The sequence below is a fragment of the Lactuca serriola genome, chromosome 5 (genome assembly GCF_051521515.1).
Source record: "Lactuca serriola cultivar US96UC23 chromosome 5, Lser_US96UC23_V15, whole genome shotgun sequence".
Classification (NCBI taxonomy): domain Eukaryota; kingdom Viridiplantae; phylum Streptophyta; class Magnoliopsida; order Asterales; family Asteraceae; genus Lactuca; species Lactuca serriola.
The window spans coordinates 68,545,059-68,568,466 of NC_136412.1; the positions used below are offsets into that span (position 1 = coordinate 68,545,059).

At 36.2% G+C, this 23,408-nt stretch overlaps 1 protein-coding gene and 1 long non-coding RNA gene across 3 annotated transcripts; both read right to left on the reverse strand.

Moving 5' to 3' along the window:
* Positions 1–16,659: 16,659 nt before the first annotated feature.
* Positions 16,660–22,593, reverse strand: LOC145050288 (uncharacterized). Of its 2 annotated transcripts, none has more exons than XM_078998565.1 (8): positions 22,307–22,593; positions 22,120–22,196; positions 21,658–21,723; positions 18,709–18,806; positions 18,029–18,353; positions 17,695–17,748; positions 17,459–17,611; positions 16,660–17,013 (listed from the first exon to the last, which is right to left on the reverse strand). In XM_078998565.1, the coding sequence occupies exons 2-5, from the start codon at positions 22,182–22,184 to the stop codon at positions 18,262–18,264; spliced, it is 321 nt and encodes a 106-aa protein (XP_078854691.1). In that variant the 5' UTR covers positions 22,185–22,196; positions 22,307–22,593; the 3' UTR covers positions 16,660–17,013; positions 17,459–17,611; positions 17,695–17,748; positions 18,029–18,261. The 2 variants fall into 2 exon arrangements, with proteins under 2 accessions (XP_078854691.1, XP_078854690.1); XM_078998564.1 differs by having other exon boundaries at positions 18,029–18,356.
* Positions 18,819–20,520, reverse strand: LOC145050289 (uncharacterized). Its single transcript, XR_013683387.1, has 4 exons — positions 20,306–20,520; positions 19,821–20,212; positions 19,465–19,671; positions 18,819–19,307 (listed from the first exon to the last, which is right to left on the reverse strand). It is a non-coding gene; the product is annotated as an uncharacterized LOC145050289 (long non-coding RNA).
* Positions 22,594–23,408: the final 815 nt, after the last annotated feature.

Consider the following 23,408-nt stretch of genomic DNA (forward strand, 5'->3'; position numbering starts at 1 on the left):
ATCATAGGTTATGTATTTAAAGAGTCTTTTTCCCATAAATAGTTTTATGAACTCCATAACTTGTCCTCAAGTTATGGATTTTCAAGAGTCTTTTCATTAAAGCCTATATTAAACTCATATGCTATGGATTCCAAAAGTTTCTTGAATAGCTTAAAACCTTCCTTCAAGTTTTGGAATCTGTAAAGTCTCACCTTTGAATACTTTAATTCCAAATAAAACCCTAGAGTTTTAAAAGTTAAAATTCAACCCTTATACCTTATAATATTATAGTTTAATAATATATATATATATATATATATATATATATATATATATATATATATAAGACTAGTCAGTCTTACCGTTAGTAGGCCTCATTTCGAAGCCGGTTTATAAGGGGGTATAAGGTTACTGCCTATAAAATGGCAGTTTAATGGGTGTCCACTCTCACTCATCGCTTCCTTGACTGGTGGAGGGTCGTTAGCCGAATGGGTAGGATAGGACATTAATTCTCCCTCATTAAAAGTATAATGATAAAAAATAAAGTAATTAAACTTTTATTAAAATTCCCAAATTTTAGTTACTTTAGGAAAAATGTGAAATGGTGGTAATCCATGAAATTACACTTTGCACCTTTGTTAAGTCGTTAGTGGAGTGTGTGTGGTTAACCAACACACTAATCTGGGAATGACAATGTGTGGCAAAGGGTAACTTAGTGTTAATCATAGATCAATGGAGCGTGTGTGGTTAACCGACACATTTATTAGGTGATTTGTAACATTGGGTGTACCAAGGTAATTAGCATGGTTATTCACTCCTTGTTTGTGATCCTCGGCATCCCAGTCACAAACTTGAAGGGAACACCAAGATTTAAACATTCCATTGAAAAGTTCAATGATTCTCAAAGATCTAGGAGTTTCAAACCAATTAAAACTTAATAATCTATTTTTGTTTTTCATGGTGGAAATTGGTAAATCATCATATACCTAACTTCAAATATTTTGCAATTGGATTACAGCATCCTTCTTCGCAATTTTAAAATATTGTGTTGGGTCTTAGCCTTAATATTTCATTTTGTGTGTTATATTAAGGACTTAAATCAACTAACTTGAATTTCTTGCTTTATAGATGTCTAGATCAGACAACTCTGGTCTTCCCAAATTTGTTGGAAAAAGCTTTCCACATGAAGCTTATATTCCACAATATCATACTTCACTTCATCCACCTCCTCCGATTATTCTCCTTAACCCACAAGTTCAAATACTTGAAAAGTTCAAGGTCACTCGAGCCCTACTTCCAATGAAAGATCAAGATGGAAGGTCTGTGTGTACTCATGTCTTGGAGATGAAGTCACATATTGACATGCTGAGAGTATTGGGTGTCGTTGTCTCGAGGAAGTTGGCTGTTGACTGGGTTCTTCAATCACCTCCTGAGTCATATAGTGAGTTCATTAAAGATTACTATATGACAGATCGCGACATGACCCTTATCGATCTTGCCTATTTGCTATTTGCGGTCGACTCGGCAATGGTTTGGCGCACTGGTAAAGCAAACTTGATTGGAAGATCTACTCCCCAAACTTCCATGGACATTGACAATAGAAACATTGAAAGTCCAGAAAATTCTTTTCTTCCCAATGGAAAGGGATCGACCATTGTCAACTCGGTTGACCAAATGGTAAAGAGAAAGGCTAAGTCTGAGATTGTTTCGTGCACCATTCCAAAATAATTTGTTTGATTTTATTTCCAAGAGAAGGGACATTGGTTGTGAAGCTTTCGTATCTACTTGAAGGACCATAAGGATGGTAAAGTCAAAAAGGTTTGACTTTGCTTCAGGTAGATCCACTTTCTAACTCTATTAAGTTCCTATTTGGAGATTCTTAATATATGATGTGACAGGGTCGCATTTTGATGTTTTGTAGGATCGAAGAAAAGAAAGGAATATTAAAGGAAGAGCAAGTTGAGTCTGATCGCGAAGAGATGGATTTCGATCACATGGTTTGATGATCGAATTTTTGAGCTGTTGCTTAGGAGTTATGATAGATTGCTTAGAAGTTTGTAATAGCATAGTTTTCATTTGTAATTGCACTGTAAGGAAAAGTTTTCCGCATTTTATAAATAAATAAAATTTTGTTTTTTATCTTATTTTATATCTCCTTGCAATGGCATTTATGAAAATTGATGTTTATGTATATTCTAGCAATATGGATTAGATTCTTTCGTTTGTGGTAGTATCTAAATTTACCAAATAAGGAAAGATTCTCATCACCCAAGTTTCAGTTGGATAGAAACTTGGAATCAAGCAACTTGTATTGTATGATGAATGGTAACCTTAATCTCTGGGAAATTAAGACTAACTCCTTGTTCACATGTATATGTGAGACAAGTGAAGGACTAGAGGATTGGGTACACTTGGTAGTGCGCTGGTCAGGTCCACCACAAAGAATGATAAGACCATCATGATTTACTAAAGTTTAGTAAATATGGTTATGCTTACAAGTTTAAGTATAATTTTGAATCATTGAAAAGTTTCAATGTATAGCAAGACGAATACGAAGAATCAAATTAGGCAGAAAGATAAAAGTTTCTCCGATCTGAAAGGATGGGAGAGTACTTGAGTATCGTGTTTTATGATCATCTTAACGATTATGGAAACCATATCACATTTGATTCCCTAAGGACATGTTAGTGCACTCGTATGACTAAGAAGAGGTATCGGAAAATTATTGATACGAATTGAGGTGAATCATATTTCGTTCCAAAATCAAATCTTAGATTCATACTCCTAGATTGTGACTTGAGTGACATATGTTAAGAAGGTTTATAACACTCATCAAATATAGAGTAAATGTTTCTTACATTTGAAATTGGTAAGTTGTGATGTCTTGGTAAGTACAAAGATCAATTAAGACCAATTGTGTGAAGTGTTATTCTTGAAAAAGAATCTGCACTAAATCTTGAACATTTGTTTTGTCAAGAATGTATCTTGATAAGAGAATCTTATATGTCAAGAGGTCAGTGGGAGTCTTAAATATCTTGACAAGTTTCATGAACTAATCAAGAATAAATCTATTGTTAATCACTAGCACACGACTTCAGGTTTGTAACCTATCGTGTTGACATATTCTTGTTTATGTGCTCATTTCAGTTAAAGTTGACCATGCATGTAAGTTCTATGAGTTCTCAATTGTTTGCATAGGGCAAAGCACCTTGGTCAGTGAAAGCTCATTGATCAGTAAGAGTGATCTACTGAACAACTTGGAAGACATGGTAGGCCCTTGTGCTGCCAAGAAGCAAGAAATTAAGATTGATTAAGTTCAGTCCATAGGAGGTAGATTTTGTCACTAACCTTGTTTTGTGATTATGGTTATGACAAATTCACATGGATATGAACACATACACCATAAGATCTAAGTGTCATAAGGTTTCTCTCCAATTCATGAAAAATGATTGTGAGGAAATGCTTTCACTAAGTAGATTTTAAGAATTAGCAATTGTGATATTTGCATTCTCAAATTCGTTTATGATTACGACATCCCTCTTCATAGTTCGAATTGTTAGAAATGGCAAATAAAGTTTGGACATTCAGAACTTATTGCTGTAAGTTTTGAAATAGTTTAGACACGCATATGAGCTTTCTAATAAAAGGTGTGTGAGCTTAGATAAAGTCTTATCGAAGCATCTCGTGTCAGAAATCTAAACTTTGGTATGAAAGTCAATAAGTATTGATTTCTAGAAGTCCAACTCATTTCTGAGTACATGTCGAAGCTAGTGGGAGCATAAATGTTATAATTGTTATGCTAGGGGGAGCATAATTATTATGTTAAATGTTGCAAGTTAGCAATGTTAATTAAAGAAAAAAAACAAAGTTTTCAATTCGCAAAGTTGCAGGGTTGAAAAGTTGTTTTGCTATAATTATGGGAGAGGAACCTATACTTCATTTCAAATCAAAAAGCTTAGATTGTGAGATTTTTAATCAAATTTAGTCAAGGACATATATGAATGTTATGTTGAAAAGATTCGACATAAGGAAATTCTATATATGGAAATGTTAATTGTGTTCTCAAAATTCGATTATTATTACGACATCCCTCTTCATAGTTCTAATTGTGAGAACATGGCAAATAGAAATATTATAGCAAAAGACTGGTCAAGTATCACGTCATTATGTAAGACATTATGAATCATGTCCCATATGCTTCGGATATAGGATTGATTGCATATGCTATAATATTCACGTGTTCTAATTTTCCAAATGCCTAGGGCATTAAGAGGGAAAAAGGATTAGAACCAGATATGACTAAAGTGGTTAAACAACTGTTAATGACAATCTAAGGTTCACTAAGGAGTGGTTGCTTATGAATAGTTGGAAGTATAGTAATGAATTAACCATATTGATATAATTATGAATAAATAGGATTCTATTAAGAATGGATAGTCATATGACAGTTATGGAAAAGTTTCCATAATGGGAGTTGGATATTGAGAAAGTTAGAAACCTTTATGCAAGAAGGATGTTCAAAGCAATGTACTTTGAATTTGAGACTTCATTTCCTTGGAATTGTCTTGTAACAATTTCCAGTGGAAAGTTTTGTAATATCGTTGGTAAAGTCTTTGTGACTTTTTGTACCTAGACATTTCAAAAGGAATCTTTGCATAGTAGTTTAGAACTAACACATTCTAATAGTGGCAAGAATTTGGCATTCTTACACTTCAAGATTTGGAGTTGTGAAATGAGTTTAATTGCAAATGTTATCAAATTGATTTATTTCACAAAGTAAGGACCATAGGTAAACATAGTGTGCATGATTGGAGCATGGGATAACTATTGTTCTAATTCAAGTATTAAGTTGATCAATCGAAACATTATACAATAAATAATGAGTAATCAATATGGTGATTAAATAAAAGGTGTTTTATTTATGCCCACAAGTTTTGGGGCCATATAGGATTAGTATTATCCTTGTGTTTCACTTTGCATGTTTTGACTTCCAGAATAATAGCATTTATTCAAACTATCCACAGTCGATCATACTTTGGAAGTAGGTATGAAAGAAGACTGTCATGAGTTGGCTTGTATGATTGTTTAAGGAGTTAGGCATATCAACAGGTTTGCTACACCATTCATGAGTACTTCTGAAATAAGATTTGAGTATTGGATTCAACCCGCGCTCACTTGAATCACTTCTTGGAATTTATTACGAGTGATCGTGAGACGATAATATCATATAAATCTTCAAACCTAGATATATGAGTTGTTGACTATGAGTTGGTTGTATATTGATAGTACGAAAATGCATCGGTAACTCAATGTTATAAAATGTGCTATTGTGTATAATTCAATGAATAGTTAGTACAAACATATGATTCAAAGTTTATATGTTCCCTTTTATCCTAAGAGGATTAAAAGCGATATCTTGGGCCCCTCGATGATTCTGTTTTGACTTATGTGTCGGGCCCGGTAAGAACTAAATTGATGTGTTCAATTATGTTATATGTCAAACAAATCGGAAATCGGGAAACAAATTGTTGGACAATAAGTATGACATTGTTCCATGTATTTGTCCAGCTGATATCTTAAGAACAGAGGATTATATGATCCCTTATATAAAGGATGCATCACTGACTGGGCCAGAGTTGACAATGGCTTTTGGAAGCTTATGATTGCTAAGTCAGATCCTTAAGTCACATAGGAAACTATAGTTATTAGACTTATCCAAGTGGGAGACTGTTGGATTTGGTGCCTAAGCCCATAACTATAATTGGTATGTACTTGACCTAATAGTAGTATGGTCGTTTGGGGTTGCTTTAATTTGATAGGATGGTTTTTTGAGAATAAGGTTATTTACGATTTATTAATGTATTATAAGTATAATATATTAATATGGTTATTTAATTATTATTGTCCAAGAATTAATTTTTTGGTCAAAAGAGACTAATTAAATATGGAAGGATTGATTATGTAAATCAGTGATACTTATAGTTTGCGCTAAGTGATCCATGATTATGTAAGTGGGCTAAACCAGTAATATAACCCATGGATAGTCCATGGAGGTTAAACCCATGGATCATAGGAATGTGGAAAGTCATGGATCATTAGGGTTTGCAAAGTGTAACCCTAGCACTTCCCACAAGTATAAATAGCCCCCTCCATGTACCAAAATCGGTTGCACCAACCATAGAGACAAGTAACTAATTCTCTTAGAACCTCCTCTTGCATATTGGTGTTTGTGAACCATTAGAGGCACCACACTTGAGGTGCTCAAGTTTCCAAAGGTCAAGAACTCTACCCTACTCAAGAGGTAAGCATCCTAACTATGTTTTGATTATTTATAGCTTCAATTGTATGCTAGCTAGGGTGAATGCTTTGGAAAAAGAAAATGCATGTATAATTAGAAAAAACATATATCCAAAGCATTTAAGGTTGCATGTGCATTTAGGAAGTGTTATAGTGATCAAAACCCAACACTAGTATCCTAGCATCACTGATCAGGGAAGACATTGGTGCCTTAGACCCATTAAATATGGTGAGGAAACTCACCTCGCACTGTAGAATCTCACCGAAAATCTACGGCTGTTGGCCCGCTAAAATCCCCGCACTATCACAAAATAACATCCAATAAATAGTTGGATCCCGACTCACACTAAAAGTCCAAACTAGTGTAAAAGACCTTTTTACCCTTTCCCTAACTTGGCCCAAGGCCAAAGCCCAATCCAAATGTCCAAAAATCCTAAATTCCAAAATAATCACCCAAAGCCCAATTATGGCCTAATTTTCCAAATTAGGCCCAAACCCCTTTCATGGGACTTCAACCAAGGATTCCAATAAAATATCAACAATTCAACAAGAGAATCATGATGGACCAACAAGGCCCAAGACATCAAAAGCCCAACATGGCCCAATACCGAGAAGCCCACGTGTCCGAAGCCCACTGCTAAGTATGCAGGGCGTACTTAACTCGTACACTTAGTGATGCGACCTTGGCTCTGTCCACCTGCTCTCGATGCATTTACGATCTTCGAAAGGATCTGCAAAGTCATAACAAGCAAGGCCGTCAATCATTTCCCGGGAGGAGGTCCCGGGAAGACGCTCTGACGGCCAAGTCAGTGGATGATATTTGGATGAGAGTGATGAGAATTGAGAGAGATCACTTACTTCTCAAGGTAGGGCGGAGGCCCTTTTATAATAAGGATCCTTGTTATTCCGTACAGGGCACAGGGACTACAATACCGATAGGATCCATTAATTTGATTTGCTAATCATGTCCCCTATTGTGTCGGGGCCAACGATTGCCTCATGTGTTAGTGATTTGGGCGTACTCTTTGTTGCCTAGAGCCGTTTTATTTGTCTTGTAGCGGGGATGCCATGACATCCCCAATTCACGACCAGAAAAGACCGATTTTTTTATGCATTGTTTTAAAATTAGAGTAATCTTTTAAAGAAAACAGTTTCGGAATTTGTTCCCAAACAAAATATGATAAAAATTTATCAAAAAATTTCTCAAAGAGAATGTACTTTTCATTAAATAATAAAACCTCGGGATGTCATGTTCTGATACATACCAAAAAGCATAAACAGTACAATTTAACCTTACAACAGTTATTTACAACTACTGGTCTAAAATCCAAAATCTCTCGTCAAGTCAGCCATGTGCCATTACCTGTAATGCAAAGAAAACTGAGTGGGTCGGGCTTGGGAGCCTGGTGAGCATATAGGGTTTTCGACCCACAATAATATAATTATTATATTCAATCATCAATCAATAAATCAATCAATCAATCCAAATTACCCATCCCCATTATGTCCTTTATTTATTAAGAATTTACCCTAAGAATCAACTATCCTTTATTCATTTATTCCTAAGGATTGACCTAAGGAATTGACACAAAGTCCACCACTGCCCAGGTCCTCAAATTACAACCGGTAAACACTTAGTTCAACATACTTAACGAACACCTAGTTCTAACGCTTCTAGTGAACACTTAATTCAAATCATCTGGTGAATACTTAGTTCTAAAACACTTAGTGAACACACTCAGTTCAACAACACCAATTGAACACATCTAGTTCAAAAATACTTAATGAACACAATCCTCTAATGAACACATAGTTCAAAAACACCTGATAAACACATAGTTCAAAACATCAATTAAACACTCAGTTCGAAAATACCTGATGAACACATAAGTTCAAAACATCTAGTGAACACTTAGTTCAAATATACCTGATGAAAACATAAGTTCAAAACAACTAATGAACACTTAGTTCAAATACCAGGCGAACACATAGAGTTCAAATACCAAGTGAAGACGTTCAGTTCAAATACCAAGTGAACACACACAGTTCAAAATACTTAATGAACACGTTGAGTTCAAAAACACCAAGTGAGCACATAGAGTTCAAAAATACCTAATGAACACACTGAGTTCAAAAACAGTTATTATTTTGTCTCACATCAACTATTTCATCTACCCATGTTCTACCCAACATATTTGTAGATGCAAATGCATATACAGTTTAAAACTTTTAAAACCTGTATAAAACATTAATTCAACATCCATCTCAAGTAAACAAACAATGTATAAACACATAGCACGTACTTCGTATATGCGGTAGAAGAAAGTAACTACACACTCACTTGATTAGACGATGCTCGGACAACACTATGGCTCTTCGAGTAGTAATTCTTCTATGAAACCGGAATATTTTCTCAGAAACCGGATTTCGCGTGGGCAGAGTTTCGGCTCGAAAACTCTTTCTCTCGGGATATTCGGGGCTTCGGGAATCGCTTCGGGTGTCAGGATAATATCGGGGATTCGGGGGTGCTTCAAAAGGGCTAGAAAGGGTATCGGGAGTGAGAGAGTGAAGGAATTAGCAACTATGGTCGGCTGCCCTTCGATTTCTAATTATAGGGCCATTTTTCGGGATTCATGTCTTGAATCTCAAATATTCACATCATGAGTTTAGTAGTCATCAGGTGCGTCATCGCAACTTGTGTCTGTCAGGCTCCAGAAGTCATAAACATTGAGTTCACGTCGTGAAGGCTGTGTTCATGTCGTGAACTCTGACAGTGTCAAGGTTCGCGCCCCGAACTTCAGAAATTCATATCTTTCGCATACGAGCTCCGTTTTCGACGTTCTTTATATGCACGCGTAGGTGAGATTATGATCTACAACTCTCGTTTAGACTCTATCGGCTAATTGTAGCACATGGTTCTTGGTACGCTCTCCTTTTTATTTTTATCTATGTATTTTTGCATTTTTGGCCTTGGACTCGGCGAGTTGAAGGACCAACTCGTCGAGTAGAAGCGGGATGGGACGCGGGTTTTAAGCCGTGGACTCGAAGAGTCAGGTCCCGGAGTCGACGAGTAAGTGATGTCTGGACAAAAACCCTAATCCGAGGGTTTGCACCCTATTTAAGCAGTGTTATGACGGCCACAACATCCCTTATGCTCTCAAAACACCTCTCATTGAAACCTTACCCGTTATTGAAGCAATCTAAGCCTTGTTGGTGGATTTTGGTGCTTGTGGTCTTAAGAAGGAAGGAGAAAAGCTTGAGGAAGCAAGTAGAGACCAAGGGAACCCGAGTCTGTGCACCTTCTACAGCTAATTGAAGGTAAAAAGTTGTAACCTCGCTCATTCGTTTGTTAGATCCCTCTTTGGGGAGATCTAGGGCTTTTATAAGCCATTTTTTGTGGCCAATCATGTTTGTAAACATGGTTGGGGAATAAAGCTTTTGAATCACATCATTTAAGGGGTCACTAGGCAGATTTGAGTGGCTTTTGCACCCAAGAAAGGCCCCATGCATCTTGAGAGCTTGTTTTATGTCTTTTTGAGCTCAAAGTACCATGCAAGCACGTAAAGTTTGTAACTTTACGTGCTAGATCGACTATAGAAGCTTGGATCTATCTTTTGATCAAAGGTTGTACATCAGAAATCAAGGATTTAGAGTGTGGACATGACTGACTCGACGAGTCCGTTCTTGGGACTCGACGAGTCCGAGGCTTTGAGCCCATATGTTGAGGGTCAAAGGAACCCAGTTGAGTGTTAGAAGGGTTGTAATCGGACAGAAAGAGTTACCCAATGTATTGGACGTGATTTTAGACCTGGATTTCATGGGACTCGACGAGTGCTAGAACAGACTCAGTGAGTCCAAGGAAATCTTCATAAGGATGAAGATGAACTCGACGAGTTGTTCATCAACTCGGCGAGTCGAGGACAGAACTTGTTCATTAGATGAAGGTGAACTCGACGAGTTGTTCATCAACTCGGCGAGTTGGATGAGTTTCATGCGATGTTCATATGAGAGAGGAACTCGTCGAGTTGACGGCCTAACTCGATGAGTCAGGTCATGGATGAGGACGAGTAAAGGGTGAGGGACTCGGTGAGTCGACGGCCCAACTCGGCGAGTCGGGTCAACTTGAAGTTGACTTTGACTGACCTTGTTTAGGGTTGTACTTGGTGTGTGTTGACTTGAAGGTTGTCGTGTAAGGATCGAGGAGTCGAAGGGAGTCAACTTGTGCACCGAGGATAATTCAAACAATGCACGACATTAAGGTGAGTTACCTTCCAGTAGGGGTGGGTCTAAGGCCACAATGTCGGCCCACCAAAAAGGGGTATTTAGAAGATACTGGTATTTACGATAATTATCTTGGTCTGGTTATGTGTTGGTTATGAGATTTATCTGAATGATATGTTATGTGTATTGTAGGGATTAGTTTCCCTAACAGTGGTCCGTAGGACCCAAGGGTAGGTCAGTACCCGGATATGCCTGACTGTATGTTTATATCTGTAGATTGTATGCTAGTGGTAGGGGTGAAATAGTCCCCAGATACCGGTTGAAAGATACCGATGACGGATATCGGTTGAAAGATACCGATGTTGGTTACCGGTTGAAAGATACCGATGACAGATACCGGTTGAAAGATACCGATGTTGGCTACCGGTTGAAAGATATTGATGTTGGTTACCGGTTGAAAGATACCGATGAAGGTTACCGGTTGAAAGATATTGACGATATTGTATGGTATGTGGTATGATGAGGGAACTCAATAAGATTTGTGCTTACAGTTTTGGTTTTAGTTTTAGCTACCTCTTCGTCGAAGGGGAAGGAGCCGGCGGTGTAGCAGCGCATCGCACACACACATGGTTTTCCGCAAGGAGTTTTTGGGACTGTACTCTGATTTTTATTACTTTTGAAGTTATGGTTTGGGACACAACAATATGATTTGGTGACGTGTTGTTTATTCGACAATATCTTGGTAAAAATGTTTATGGAGTTGTTAATTTAAAAATGAAAATTTCGGGCTTGAAATTTAGGACATTAGACTAATTTTGAATTTAATTTTTATTATATTATTTTTAGTAGGCCGGGACACGAAAACTCTGTTATAAACTCATAACTTCTTCATCCGACGTCCGTTTTCATCTGTCTTTTTACCGTTGAACTACTATCGACGAGATATTCGATTCTCGTTTAGATTGTTTCTGTTAGAAATCCCTCGATCTCATATTTGAACTTCGGGCTGCATACTGCTAAGCTGAAACTTAGAAAAATCATAACTTCCTCATACGAAGTCAGATTTGGACATTCTTTTTATGTACGCTCTCGATTTAACATATTCTACGACTTTCATTTAGATTTCTAAGGCCAAATTATCTCTCTAACGTAAATTCACTATTTACGTCGTGCTGTGTCGTGCCGGTTCTATCGCGAAACTTTGACAGGTCATAACTTCTTTGTTATAACTCGCATTTTGGCGTTCTTTATATGCACGAAATCCTTGTAACGTATATTACAACTTAGTTAAGATTAATCCATCTAAATAATCTTCCATCAAAAAGTCATTTTTGACGCTTATCGTCTCTAAATTGACTAGCCCGGATCTACAGGCGTTACAATTATCTCCCCCTTAGGATGATTACGTCCCGGAATCATCAACGAAAATAGGACTTGTATAATGATTCCATACGTTATATTTTCATCCTAGGTAATAATCGTAACTTCTATGTTTCTTCGAATGAGTATCTTACTCTTGGACTTCTTGACCGCAGGCGATGCTCAATCGTGCATTTGCTCTTCGTACTATGTTGGACTTTCAATCGCAATCTAGGAGTTACAAAATAAATCCTTATTGAGGACTCCTTCTTCTTCTTAGGATAAGAACTTTCCTTCATTTATTGTAACAGATCGATGAGTCATGTTCTAATGACCTCTCATCGTATGATGCAACGCTTAGACTCAAGTCTCTTAGAGTCAAATTCCAGAATGGAATATACCTTCCTTCATATTCTAATGTGATATAATCACATTTTAGCATGTAGCATTTCTTAGCATAAGTACTTTCCTCCTACCGAATGCCCTTCATTCAACTCGGGCTGTTCAATCGGCATTGAAGGTTCTTCACGATTCTGCCGAAGCAGACGTCTAGTTTCTTCCATTTGACAATCCAACATCATTTGGATCCTCGCTTGTACCCCAGCCATTGTCATTGGCTCAGGTGTTGTTGCTACAACAGGTACTCGCTCAATCACTGGTGGTTGATTCCTGTTTTCATCTACGTTTCCAACGCCACTTCTGGTTCTTATCATTTTGATCTATACACCGAATAAGGTGAAATTAGATCCTCATTCATGATAGATAATTAAATCATCCTTATCACTCTGAAATGTTTACATGCTAGTTCTAATATCGTAATCATACACTTAGAATCCTAAACACATAAGGTCTCCATATCCGGTTGACAACAAACCATAGATCCGAACAAATAAGATCATATATGGCAAACATATAACATTTATCATATAAAAGCATTTTAGGCAACTTTCCTAAAACAAACTAGTGCTCGTGTCTAAAATATGACAGACACTCATCTTACAATCTTCACTTAGCATTCTAAGTTTATGTGACATCCCCAAAATCATGGCCAGAAAAGACCGATTTTGTTTATGCTTTGTTTAAAAATCAGAGTAACATTTTAAATAAAAGTGTTGCGGAATTTGTCCCAAAACAAAATATGAAAAAGATTTATCAAAAGCATTTCCAAAGAAATGTATATCATTAAAAGACTCGGGATGTCATGTTCGATACAGATCAAAATCATAAACAGTATAATATAAGCCTTACTACATTATTTCATATCTACAGGCCTATACCCGTAATCCCTCATCCAAAACATCTCATCTATGCTCATGCGCCACTACCTGTAATACAAGAAACTGAGTGGGTCAGGCTTGGGAGCTTGGTGAACACATAGGGTTTTCAACCCACAATAAATAAGTTTATTAATTTCATCAATCAACAATAACCCGATTACCCGTTCCCGTTATCCTCACTTTACGTCCCTAAACACCTATGATAAGGGACCTAGCCTAAGGATCATCATCGGGATGGACACTACTGCTAAGGGGATTCCTTAGCAATAAATGTACTCAAGGCAACCATGTGGGGGATGGAGTACACTGGTGAACACATCGTTCACAAACACCTACAGGTTGCGAGCCTGCTAGTGTTCCACTGGACTGTCTAGAAGAGTCCGTGGTCGTCATCCATACTCCGCTAGATGACAGAATCAACAACATCAACATCGAGGCCTCTCATCATTTTATCACACACCACCTATTACATCTACCCATGTTTCACCCCAACATTTTCGTAGATATAAAATACATATACAGTTTAAATCATTGAAAACATGTATATTAACGTTCATCCAGCATAGATAGCAAGTATTCAGATAATATGCACACATAGCACGTAATTTATATAAAATACTTCATATCTATGTGTAAGCTGAAAGTGACTATGCACTCACCTGAAAGGTGGTGACTCAGCACTCGGACAGCGCTTCGATACTCTCAAAACAAATTTCCTTCGATAAAACCTAGTACCAATACCACTAGGGTTTAGTCTAACGTCAACCGTGACTAATTAATAGTCTAGCTATTATTATTATTATATAAGCGTTTAAATAACACTCAATATAACTCATAATAATAGCCCAAATAATTATTTTAAGGACCTAATAACATTACTATAATTATTTGAAAGCTATATTAAAAATTACGTAAGCGTAGCTCACTTACAACGGATTTTAAAGAAAATTGGGCTTTATTTGGAGCAGCGTTTCGAAATCGAAAGACCCTTTTTCTCGGGACTCCGGGAGCCTCGGGGCTTCCTTCGGGTGCTAGGGAGGTTCCCTAGGGTTTAGGAGTGTTTAGGACACTTAGAGAGAGAAAGAAGTTAGAGAGAGAGTGAAGAAAGGTGTGAAAAACCGGCTGCCCTCGCACCCCCTTTTATAGGTGCGAGGCCTCACAAGTACGCTGGGCATAGGGAGGTTACGCGGGGCGTAGTCCTCGGATAAGAACAGTAGGTGGCAAGCTCCGGACGGTGCGACGTGGCTCAAGCTGGACCACCGAGGGAAGGGTTCGTGTACGCGGCGCGTTCCGAGCTCGGACGCTGGGCGTAATGCGAGGGGCGACGTGTCGCAATCCGAAGCAACTTCTGAGACCATCAACGGACGGTTGTGGTGCTGCCACGTCATCGATTTAGCAACAGACTTCGCAATTTCATGCTTCAACTTTAAAAATTCGTAACTTTCGTGTACGAGCTCCGTTTTCGACGTTCTTTATATCCACGCGAAGGTGGGAACATACTCTACAACTTTCATTTAGACTCTATTGGATAATTTTGACTCTATTTTAAAAGCTATATTATTAACAGGTCGGGACAGGATTGGTCCGTTAAATACTCATAGCTTCTTCATCCGACGTCCGTTTTCGCCCATCTTTTTCTCGCTACGCTACTCTTAACGAGATCTTCGATTCTTGTTCAGGTCGTGTCGGCTAAAAACCGCTCGATCTAATATTCGAATTTCGGGTTGTACACTGCTAATCCGAAACTTCGAAAAATCATAACTTCGTCATACAAAGTCAGATTTGGGCGTTCTTTTTATGGACGCTCTCGGTTTAACGTATTCTACGACTTTCATTTAGATTGCTAAGGATAAATCTCGCTCTATCGTAAATTCACTATTTACACTTTCCGGTATCGTGTCGGTTCTGTCGCGAAACTTCGACAGGTCATAACTTCTTCGTTATAACTCGGATTTCGGCGTTCTTTATATCCCCGGAATCCTTCTTTCGACCACTAAAACTTTATATAAAGATATCGGGCTTATCTCACACTTTAATTTTGACGCTTAATTTTATTCTTTATTAATTATACATTTATAATTAAATAATAAGCACATAAATACACATAATTCACATAATACTCAAATATTTCATCTTTATTACTTCAAAAAGAGTTACAAGAGTTGACCTAGACTATTACATTGTCAAAAATGCTTAGCCCTGAAACCCGGGCGTTACAGTTTAAGTCTAGAAATCCTACAGATTCCTAGTTCGCTTAAACTAATGCTCTGATACCAATTGTGACATCCCCAAAATCACGGCCAAAAAAGATCGTTTTCATTTATGCTTTTAAAATAATTTTCAGAGTAATCCTTTGATTTAAAAGAGTTGTGAAATTTGTTCCCAAAACACAATATGATAAAATAAAATTTATCGAAGCATTTCTTAAAGAAATGTATTTTCATATATAACAAAACTCGGGATATCATGTTCCGATACAGACACAAAAGCATAAACGGCACATTATAATCCTTACAACAGTTATACACAACTACTAGCCTATAAACAAAATATCTTCACAAGTTGTCCAACTTATGCTCTCGTGCCACTACGTGTAATATAAATAAAACTGAGTGGGTCAGGCTTGGGAGCCTGGTGAGCATATAGGGTTTTCAACCCACCATAAATAATTATATTTAATTTCACCAACCAACAATAACTCGATTACCCATTTCCGTTATCCTCACTTACGTCCCTAAAACAACATCTATTACCAGGGAGCTAATCTAGGATTTTCATCGGGATGGACATTACTGCAAATGGGTTTCCTCAACAATAGATGTCCTAAAGGCAACCATGAGGGGGATAGAGTACACCGGTGAACACATCGTTCACAACACCTACAGGTAATAAACCTGCCAGCGTTCCCACCGGACAGTCTAGAAAGAGTTTGTGGTCGTCATTCATACTCCGCTAGATTACTAGATTAACAACATCGAGGCCTCTCATCATTTTATTTCATCACACATCCACTATCTACCCATGTTCTACCCAACATTTTAGTGTGTATATATATATATATATATATATATATATATATATATATATATACACTACTAGAAAAACAGCCTTTTACGACACTCATTGCGCGTCGTAAAAGGCTCAGACGACGCGCAAATGCGCGTCAAGGAAGGCCCTGTCATAAAGAGAGACGACGCGCATTTACGACGCGCAATTACGACGCGCGATTACGACACACAATGCGTATCAAGAAAGGCCCTATCATAACGGAAGACGACACGCATTCACATGTCGTAATCTTATGACGCGCGTGTTAATGACATGCAATGCGTATCAAGAAAGCCCCTGTCAAGAAAGGCCATGTCATAAATGAAGATGACACACATTTTTGCGTATCATAATTTAAAATGTTTTAAAAAAATATTTATTATAGATTTACTAATTTTCAAAAAAAAAATTGTATTTAATGTCTCATAATAGAAAATAAAATGTCATATACAAAAAATACAATCCATTGCGTAAAATTTAATGTCATACAAATAATCGTTCCATGGAAAGACAAAACAAATCAATAGTTGTAACAAAAATTTACAAACTAATTAGATACAAGAAATATAAAAAACTATACCCTCAAATGTTTTGAAAAGTCTAATCTCCATGTCAGCTCTTCAACTCACTTCTCCAGTTTGTCCTTGGGTTCTCTAAGGGCTCCGGCATCTCTTGCAGTTTCAAAGGCAAAAAGCAGAACAGAACGTGATATTATTTTGCCACCTAGATGCTCTTCAGTGATGTGATGAGAATCATACCCCTTCAAAGGAACAACAAGTAGCCAATAGCACTTAAGAACAAACTCAGACATGAAAGATAATAGTCCACCAGCCTACAAAATTTCAATAAGATGTTTTAGTTTTTCTTTGACCCATGTGAAAAATAGTCAAACAGTCTCATAACCAAGTTAGCTAGAGTTATCAGACCAAATAATGGAAACAAAACCATTGGAAGTCAGGGTGATGCTATGGCATGGTCCCGCTACTGCCTGAGAGTGGAAAAGTAAAAAAAATCATGCCAAAGTGAAGCAATTAATGGTCTAAAATTGCAAATATAATCAAATATTCAAGAGTAAAATTATAACTTGGTGGTTATTTTGAGTTAAAAAAAGCATTTTGTCTTTAATGATAGAAAGATGTGTATTTAAATGGGAAGATAGCTCACCAGCCTAGGTGGTTCATAAAGGCATTCCAGGAGGTTTATTTTAATAATAATTGTCAAATCTTGAACAGTAACAAACAAATGACTATTTTACCCTTCTGGTCAAGAGGAAGTACCTGATCTGGATCCATGGCAGCAAAAAGCTTTGATGCAACTGCTATATTTAAGAGAGAAAGAGCAGCATGTAGCTCATTTTTTACTATTACACCCGATCAGATTTGAACAAAAGATAAACTAGTGCAAATGACTATTTTACCCTTCTCAATCATCTTCAACCAAGCATTTCATCAAATCATGAATAAAATCATAAATAAAATCCAAATAAAAAAAGAATCTTATAACTAAATCTTACCTGACGAAGGATTTCGCAACCGTCTATAGTGAACTTAGTGACGCCATGTAAGTACTGTCATGTCATTCAGAGAAAAATGAAGTTGAAGAAGTTAGACCACAGGTCCCCATAATACACAAACAATAAATTAAAAAATAAAATTGAAATAAATCACCAGAAAATAAGATTAGAATTTTTCACAAATTTGACTGGTAACAAAATATTGATGTGTCATCTGATTTGACTTGATGTAATAATAACAGCAACATACAGAACTTTAAGAAAAAACAAAAAACAATATTTTTACGGGTTAAGGAGGGACTTTTAACAATAAAAAAGATTTTAGTGTACCTACCTGTCCAATGGACAAGAGGGCATAGATGAGAATGTGAAAAGCGGGGCCTCGAGCTGTTGTAGTGCTTTGCTCTGTCCAGTAACTTAACCATGTGCTACTTGAAATTCGAAGGAATTTGGTTGAAATATACATGTATGTAACAACAACAGCCCTAAACTTCCAAAGAAATCACAATATTGAGATTTACCTTGCTGGGATTAACACTAACAGATACTCCTTTTGGTGCAACAACTTTAGCAACATACGATGTATAAAATTAGGGTTTCAAATCTTAACTTCATAGTTTCCCAGTGGTTTTTCTGAGTCATTGTTGGATGATTGTCCACTACTGCAAATTAATGTAAAAAATTACTTTTTGACTTAAAAAGGAAGGAAAAAAACAAGGCATAAGAATTGTATGAGAAAAATTAAAAAGATGTTTTGGACTTTGAGTAAACATGAATGAATGGTAATGTGGTCTTAGAGAAACCAATATGTAACATCCTCAATTTCAAATTTTTATGTAATATATTATCTTGTGTTTGTATCATGTGGTTAAATGTGAGAAAAAGGAAGAAAGGGGTGAAATCTAAAATTAGGTAGAGAAAAACTAGATTTCTATCAGATTCTATAAGAAATTGCAGCAAAAAGAAGAATCTATGTATGTGCAAACAATTAAAAATAAAATAAAATATATATACCTGTACTTGCTAGATGAAGAGGCTCTACTCCTTGGTGTTGTGTCTGCTTTCTTTGTTTTTGAAATACTGGGAATTGTGGAAGTTGGGAAGGGTTTAGGCTGCAAGCAAAGCACAAGTCCATACAATAAAAAATTAAAAATCATACAGTTTTTGAATTTTTATGTATACTTATTTATTGTTTGCTTATTCTAAATATGTATATTGAACTATTGTTTTTTTATTCCAACGAGGGTTATCTGTTTTCTTGATAGAAAAAGACGAATGGAATTGGGTTCCTTCCACCCTCCCCGAGAAATCCATCAAACATGGAACGGAATCCTGAATTCCAATTCCATCAGAATCAGCAAAGCCAACACTCATTAAGGTTCTTAGTATGATGCAAATGAAGGTGATTAAAATGAGTATGACTTGCCTGCATAGGAGCCACATCATCATTTGAAGGCACCTCACAAATACATAAAGGCATTCCACACTTGCAATCTACAGCAGCACTTTGATTTGTATTGGAATTTGAAGGTGTACTAATATCTAGCCTTGAAACCGAATCTGTCACAGAATTTACTCCATTCACAGAAGCAACTCCATCAGAATTTCCAATCCTATAGCATGAAAATGTCTAATTAACAAATAAGTGAATAAAGAGGTAAATAGTGTAATACACCTACAACAAGGTCAGTCAGTATGATCAAAATTGTGTCTCAATAAACTCAGTATAATAAAAAATAGATGCACAAAGTGACAAAATTTAATACTTACCAAGATGCATAATTATAACAATTTGAGCAAACTCTAACAGGAGAGAGGAGACCAAATTGTGGTAAAGCCTGAAAAGAGTCCACAATATCAACTGTTTCAACAATCTTTTAGGACTTATTGATAACAGTAGCTCAAAGAAGTTTTGAGTCTGCAACTCTACATAACATACGACCATTCGTCTTGAAATGCAACGCCTTGTGAAGCAATCTACATGAAAAAAGGAAAAAGAAAGTAACAGTAAGATTGAAATCAGGCCATCAGATATAAAATTAGGGTTTAAAATCTTAACCCAACACACAGTCATTCGTAGTAGTAAGCCACGATTAGCGCACAAAGATCATTACATAGATTCATACCTGAAGCATAAGTTGATCGCAAATATCTGCGATGGACTCTCAAGTCACCTGTAGTCAAGTGATGCCACTATGATATCCATTTTATTATCCGGACACCCAAACAGAAGCATACACCAGGCCAAGATATATAAAATCACCTGTATTTCATTAAGCACATTAAAAAAATACTTTATGTAGATATAAATTCATTAAAAGGGAATTTATTTTATATTAGTAAACTAACCAAAGCAGACTTTGTTGACTTCATCTAATAACCACTAGCTCTAGATAAATTCCAATACTCTTAATCTCAATAAGAATCTCCCCTGGACTTGCAAAATGTTCAGGGCTTCTGGTTTTTGTTCATTAGAAACTGCACCGACACTATCTATAAAAGTAGCCTGAATGCTTCCCTATAATTATAGAAAAAATAAAAAATTGTTACATGCCCTATTTCATAAGATAAAACGGGTATGCTCACACATAAATGAATAATTGATTATCACCTCTTGCTTTAAATACGACATGTCCACGTCCTATACAAACCCAAACAGTGGTTCCATTTACCTCCAGAACGAGCTAGATAATGCACGATCTGGAACCATTAACTTATCAATTAGTATTTTTTTTCAAAATAATTGTGTTTCAAAATGAAAATTCAAATAAGAAAATATATAGAGATTGGGATTTCAAATCGTTCAGTAAACTATTCTTCCTAGAATTCTTCGTCAAGTTGTTTATCATCAACCCCAAGTTCTAAAAACATAATAGAATGTATTTGCACCGATTAGAATTTTGAGATAGAAAAATAGAAATGAAATTGATTTATTTCAAAGGTCTAAAAACATAATAGAATGTATTTGCACCAATTAGTGCTTACATGATCCATCATTGTTCTTCAACTATTCTGATGTGTAAGAAAAAAGAAAAACAATTAAGCAGCTGAACATGAAAAATTAAAAGAAAATGTAATTTTTTTACCAATGAAACACAGTGATGTTCCATAAGCCATTTGTTAAAATATCCAGACTCAACATCATTCTGCAAATTAAAAGGGAGGAAAAAAAACAAAAACAGTCTTTGGAGATACTTGGCTGGAATCAGAATGATTTATTTGGTGCAGTCTTTGTTTATTTATTTATTTCACATAAATATGATTCTTATTTATTTATTTATTTATAATCATGTGCATAAAAACTTATGATTTATTTGGTGCAGTCTTTGTTTGCTTTGGAGTCATTTGAGAAAACCAAAGCTGTTGAAGAATATGTGATTGTTGGATGGGTACCAAAGCTTAATGCATGAAGCTATTTCAAGCTCTAGCTTTAATTAGTGGATATATTTAATAAAAATATGTGGTTTATGAATTGTGACTGTTATAAATTTTATGTGTTTGCCTTTATGATATGCCAATTGGGCCTAATGAGTAAATATTAAATTTGTTAGCTAAAACAAATATGGTATTCAAGGTATATTAAAGTATTTACAACATGTTGCATGATTTTGATCAATGTTTTTCACTTTTTTGAATTAGTATTTAATATATTAATTATTTAGGTAATTAAAAGAAGTTTTTGTTTGGTAGCAAGCCAAAAGCCATTACGCGAATGCAACTATCTGTATAGTTCACACTTGTATAGTTCAGACTGACCAATTTGGGATCATATAAGATAATACAAACATATTACCTTCTCTTGGGCATTTCCACAAACACTGTCATGTGCACTTCCTTTAAACATATTAACAGCTTCCATAGAGCTATTTTTTCAAGTCCAGCATTTTGATACCCTTTTTAACAGAACAAAAGAGCAAGAAGAGAAGCTTATTGGAATCATATCAGATAATACAAACATATTACCTTCTCTTGGGCATTTCCACAAACACATCATGTGCACTTCCTATAAAGTTATTGCATCTCGATCCCCTGCAATAGCCAACACAGGAACATTGATTTTATTAATATGATCTTTATAAAAAAATCTCCCACTTCTGCTACATAAACCACCCTCACAAAACGCTGATGTCAGCTGCAACAACAGTTTAGCAGGTATCGTACCTTCAAAAAATTTTAAAAAAAAAGCTCGATAATTATTTATTATTACTAAAATGTCATTACAAAATATGATATACTTACAGAAATTGTTTAATACGAGCTTTTTCAATACCCATGGAGTGTCCTACAACAACCAATTTACCATCTTCTGGTTTAGTATGGGCCTTTATATATTCCATCTGTTGTTATAATTTAGAAACACTATTTGTTTAACAATATATCTGTAGATACGGAAGGGTAAAATGGGAAATTATATATTAATATCACCTCACCGTAGCAGGAACGTCTTCTTCAAAGTAATGATCAAAATTCCAATCGTATTTGACAATCATGTCCAACTGTTTCTGGAAGTATACGATTCACATTCACTTAAATTGATCAAAACAAATCAGAAGAAATCACCCTCACATAAGAAAGATATTCGACCTAAACAACTAAATAAGTTGATACTTACAACTTACAAGGGATTCAACATCAAGCTTCCCGATAGAGGATCAAACAAGGTATCGTCATATGTTTTAGGAGGCAGACGTAGATGGAAACTAGGGTCGGGAAGCAGTCTCCGACACGGTGACGCTGATGAGTCACAGCCGCCGGTGAAGTGATCACTGAGGCGCACCTGATGAGGTCGTCGGCCAGTGAGATGAAGTGTTGTAGTCGTACCCTAGATGGACCTTCTTGAGAATGTTGAAGTGAAAAAACCCTAGTTATCGTGTGGGGGACTTTAGGGTTATTTTGGGATGCTAAGGGGAACAAGGGATAATGAGAGAGGATCGAACAGGCGGGGGTTTTAATTATTTTAGATTCGATTTACCGCCTTGGCTATTAACACGCGCATTTCATTAAAAATTATAGAACGACACACTTAGATGACACCCATTTTAAATATGCGCCCTCTGTGTTTTTTTTTCTGACATTAATTTGAGGGCACGCATAAATGCGTGTACTCTATCCTTCAAATTTTAGAAGAGATGACATTATTTTTAGGGCGCACACTTTTGCGTATCGTAAATCACTGCGTGTCACTGTTTGCGCGTCATTAAAGGGTTGTTTTCTAGTAGTGATATATATAAATATATATATATATATATATATATATATATATATGTATATATACAACATAAAACATGTATAAAACATTCAACCGATACTCATTTCAAATAACACATAACATATAAACACATAACACGTATTTTATGGAAATACTTCGTATTTATGTGTTAGAAGAAAGTAACTACACACTCACTTGATAAGATGATTATCAGACAACACTTCAGCTCTAAAATTAGTTTTCTTCGGTGAAATTGGGATGCTTCCTTGAAAACCGAGTTTCTCACGGGCAGAGTTTCTGCTCGGAAACTCTGTTTCTTGGGATCTTCAGGGCTTCGGGAATTGCTTCAGGTGTCGTGATGATACCGGGGCTTCAGGGGTATTTCTTGCATGTAAAACGAGGCAATAAGGAGTGTGAGGGAATAAATGAGCAAAAAATCTCGGAGACCTTGCATTCAATTTATAGGGGGAGGCTGACCCTCCGAACGCGGGAGTTCCCTCTATGT

Bases quoted from the DNA above. Each gene is read 5' to 3' on its own strand.
- LOC145050288 (XM_078998564.1), bottom strand. From the start codon at position 22,184: ATGATTGTCAAATACGATTGGAATTTTGATCATTACTTTGAAGAAGAC. The intron at 21,724-22,119 runs GTGATATTAATA...TGGCTATTGCAG, and splicing joins GACGTTCCTGCTACGGTGAG to GGGATCGAGATGCAATAACT. The intron at 18,357-18,708 runs GTATATATATTT...ATTAATTTGCAG, and splicing joins TCTTCATCTAGCAAGTACAG to TAGTGGACAATCATCCAACA.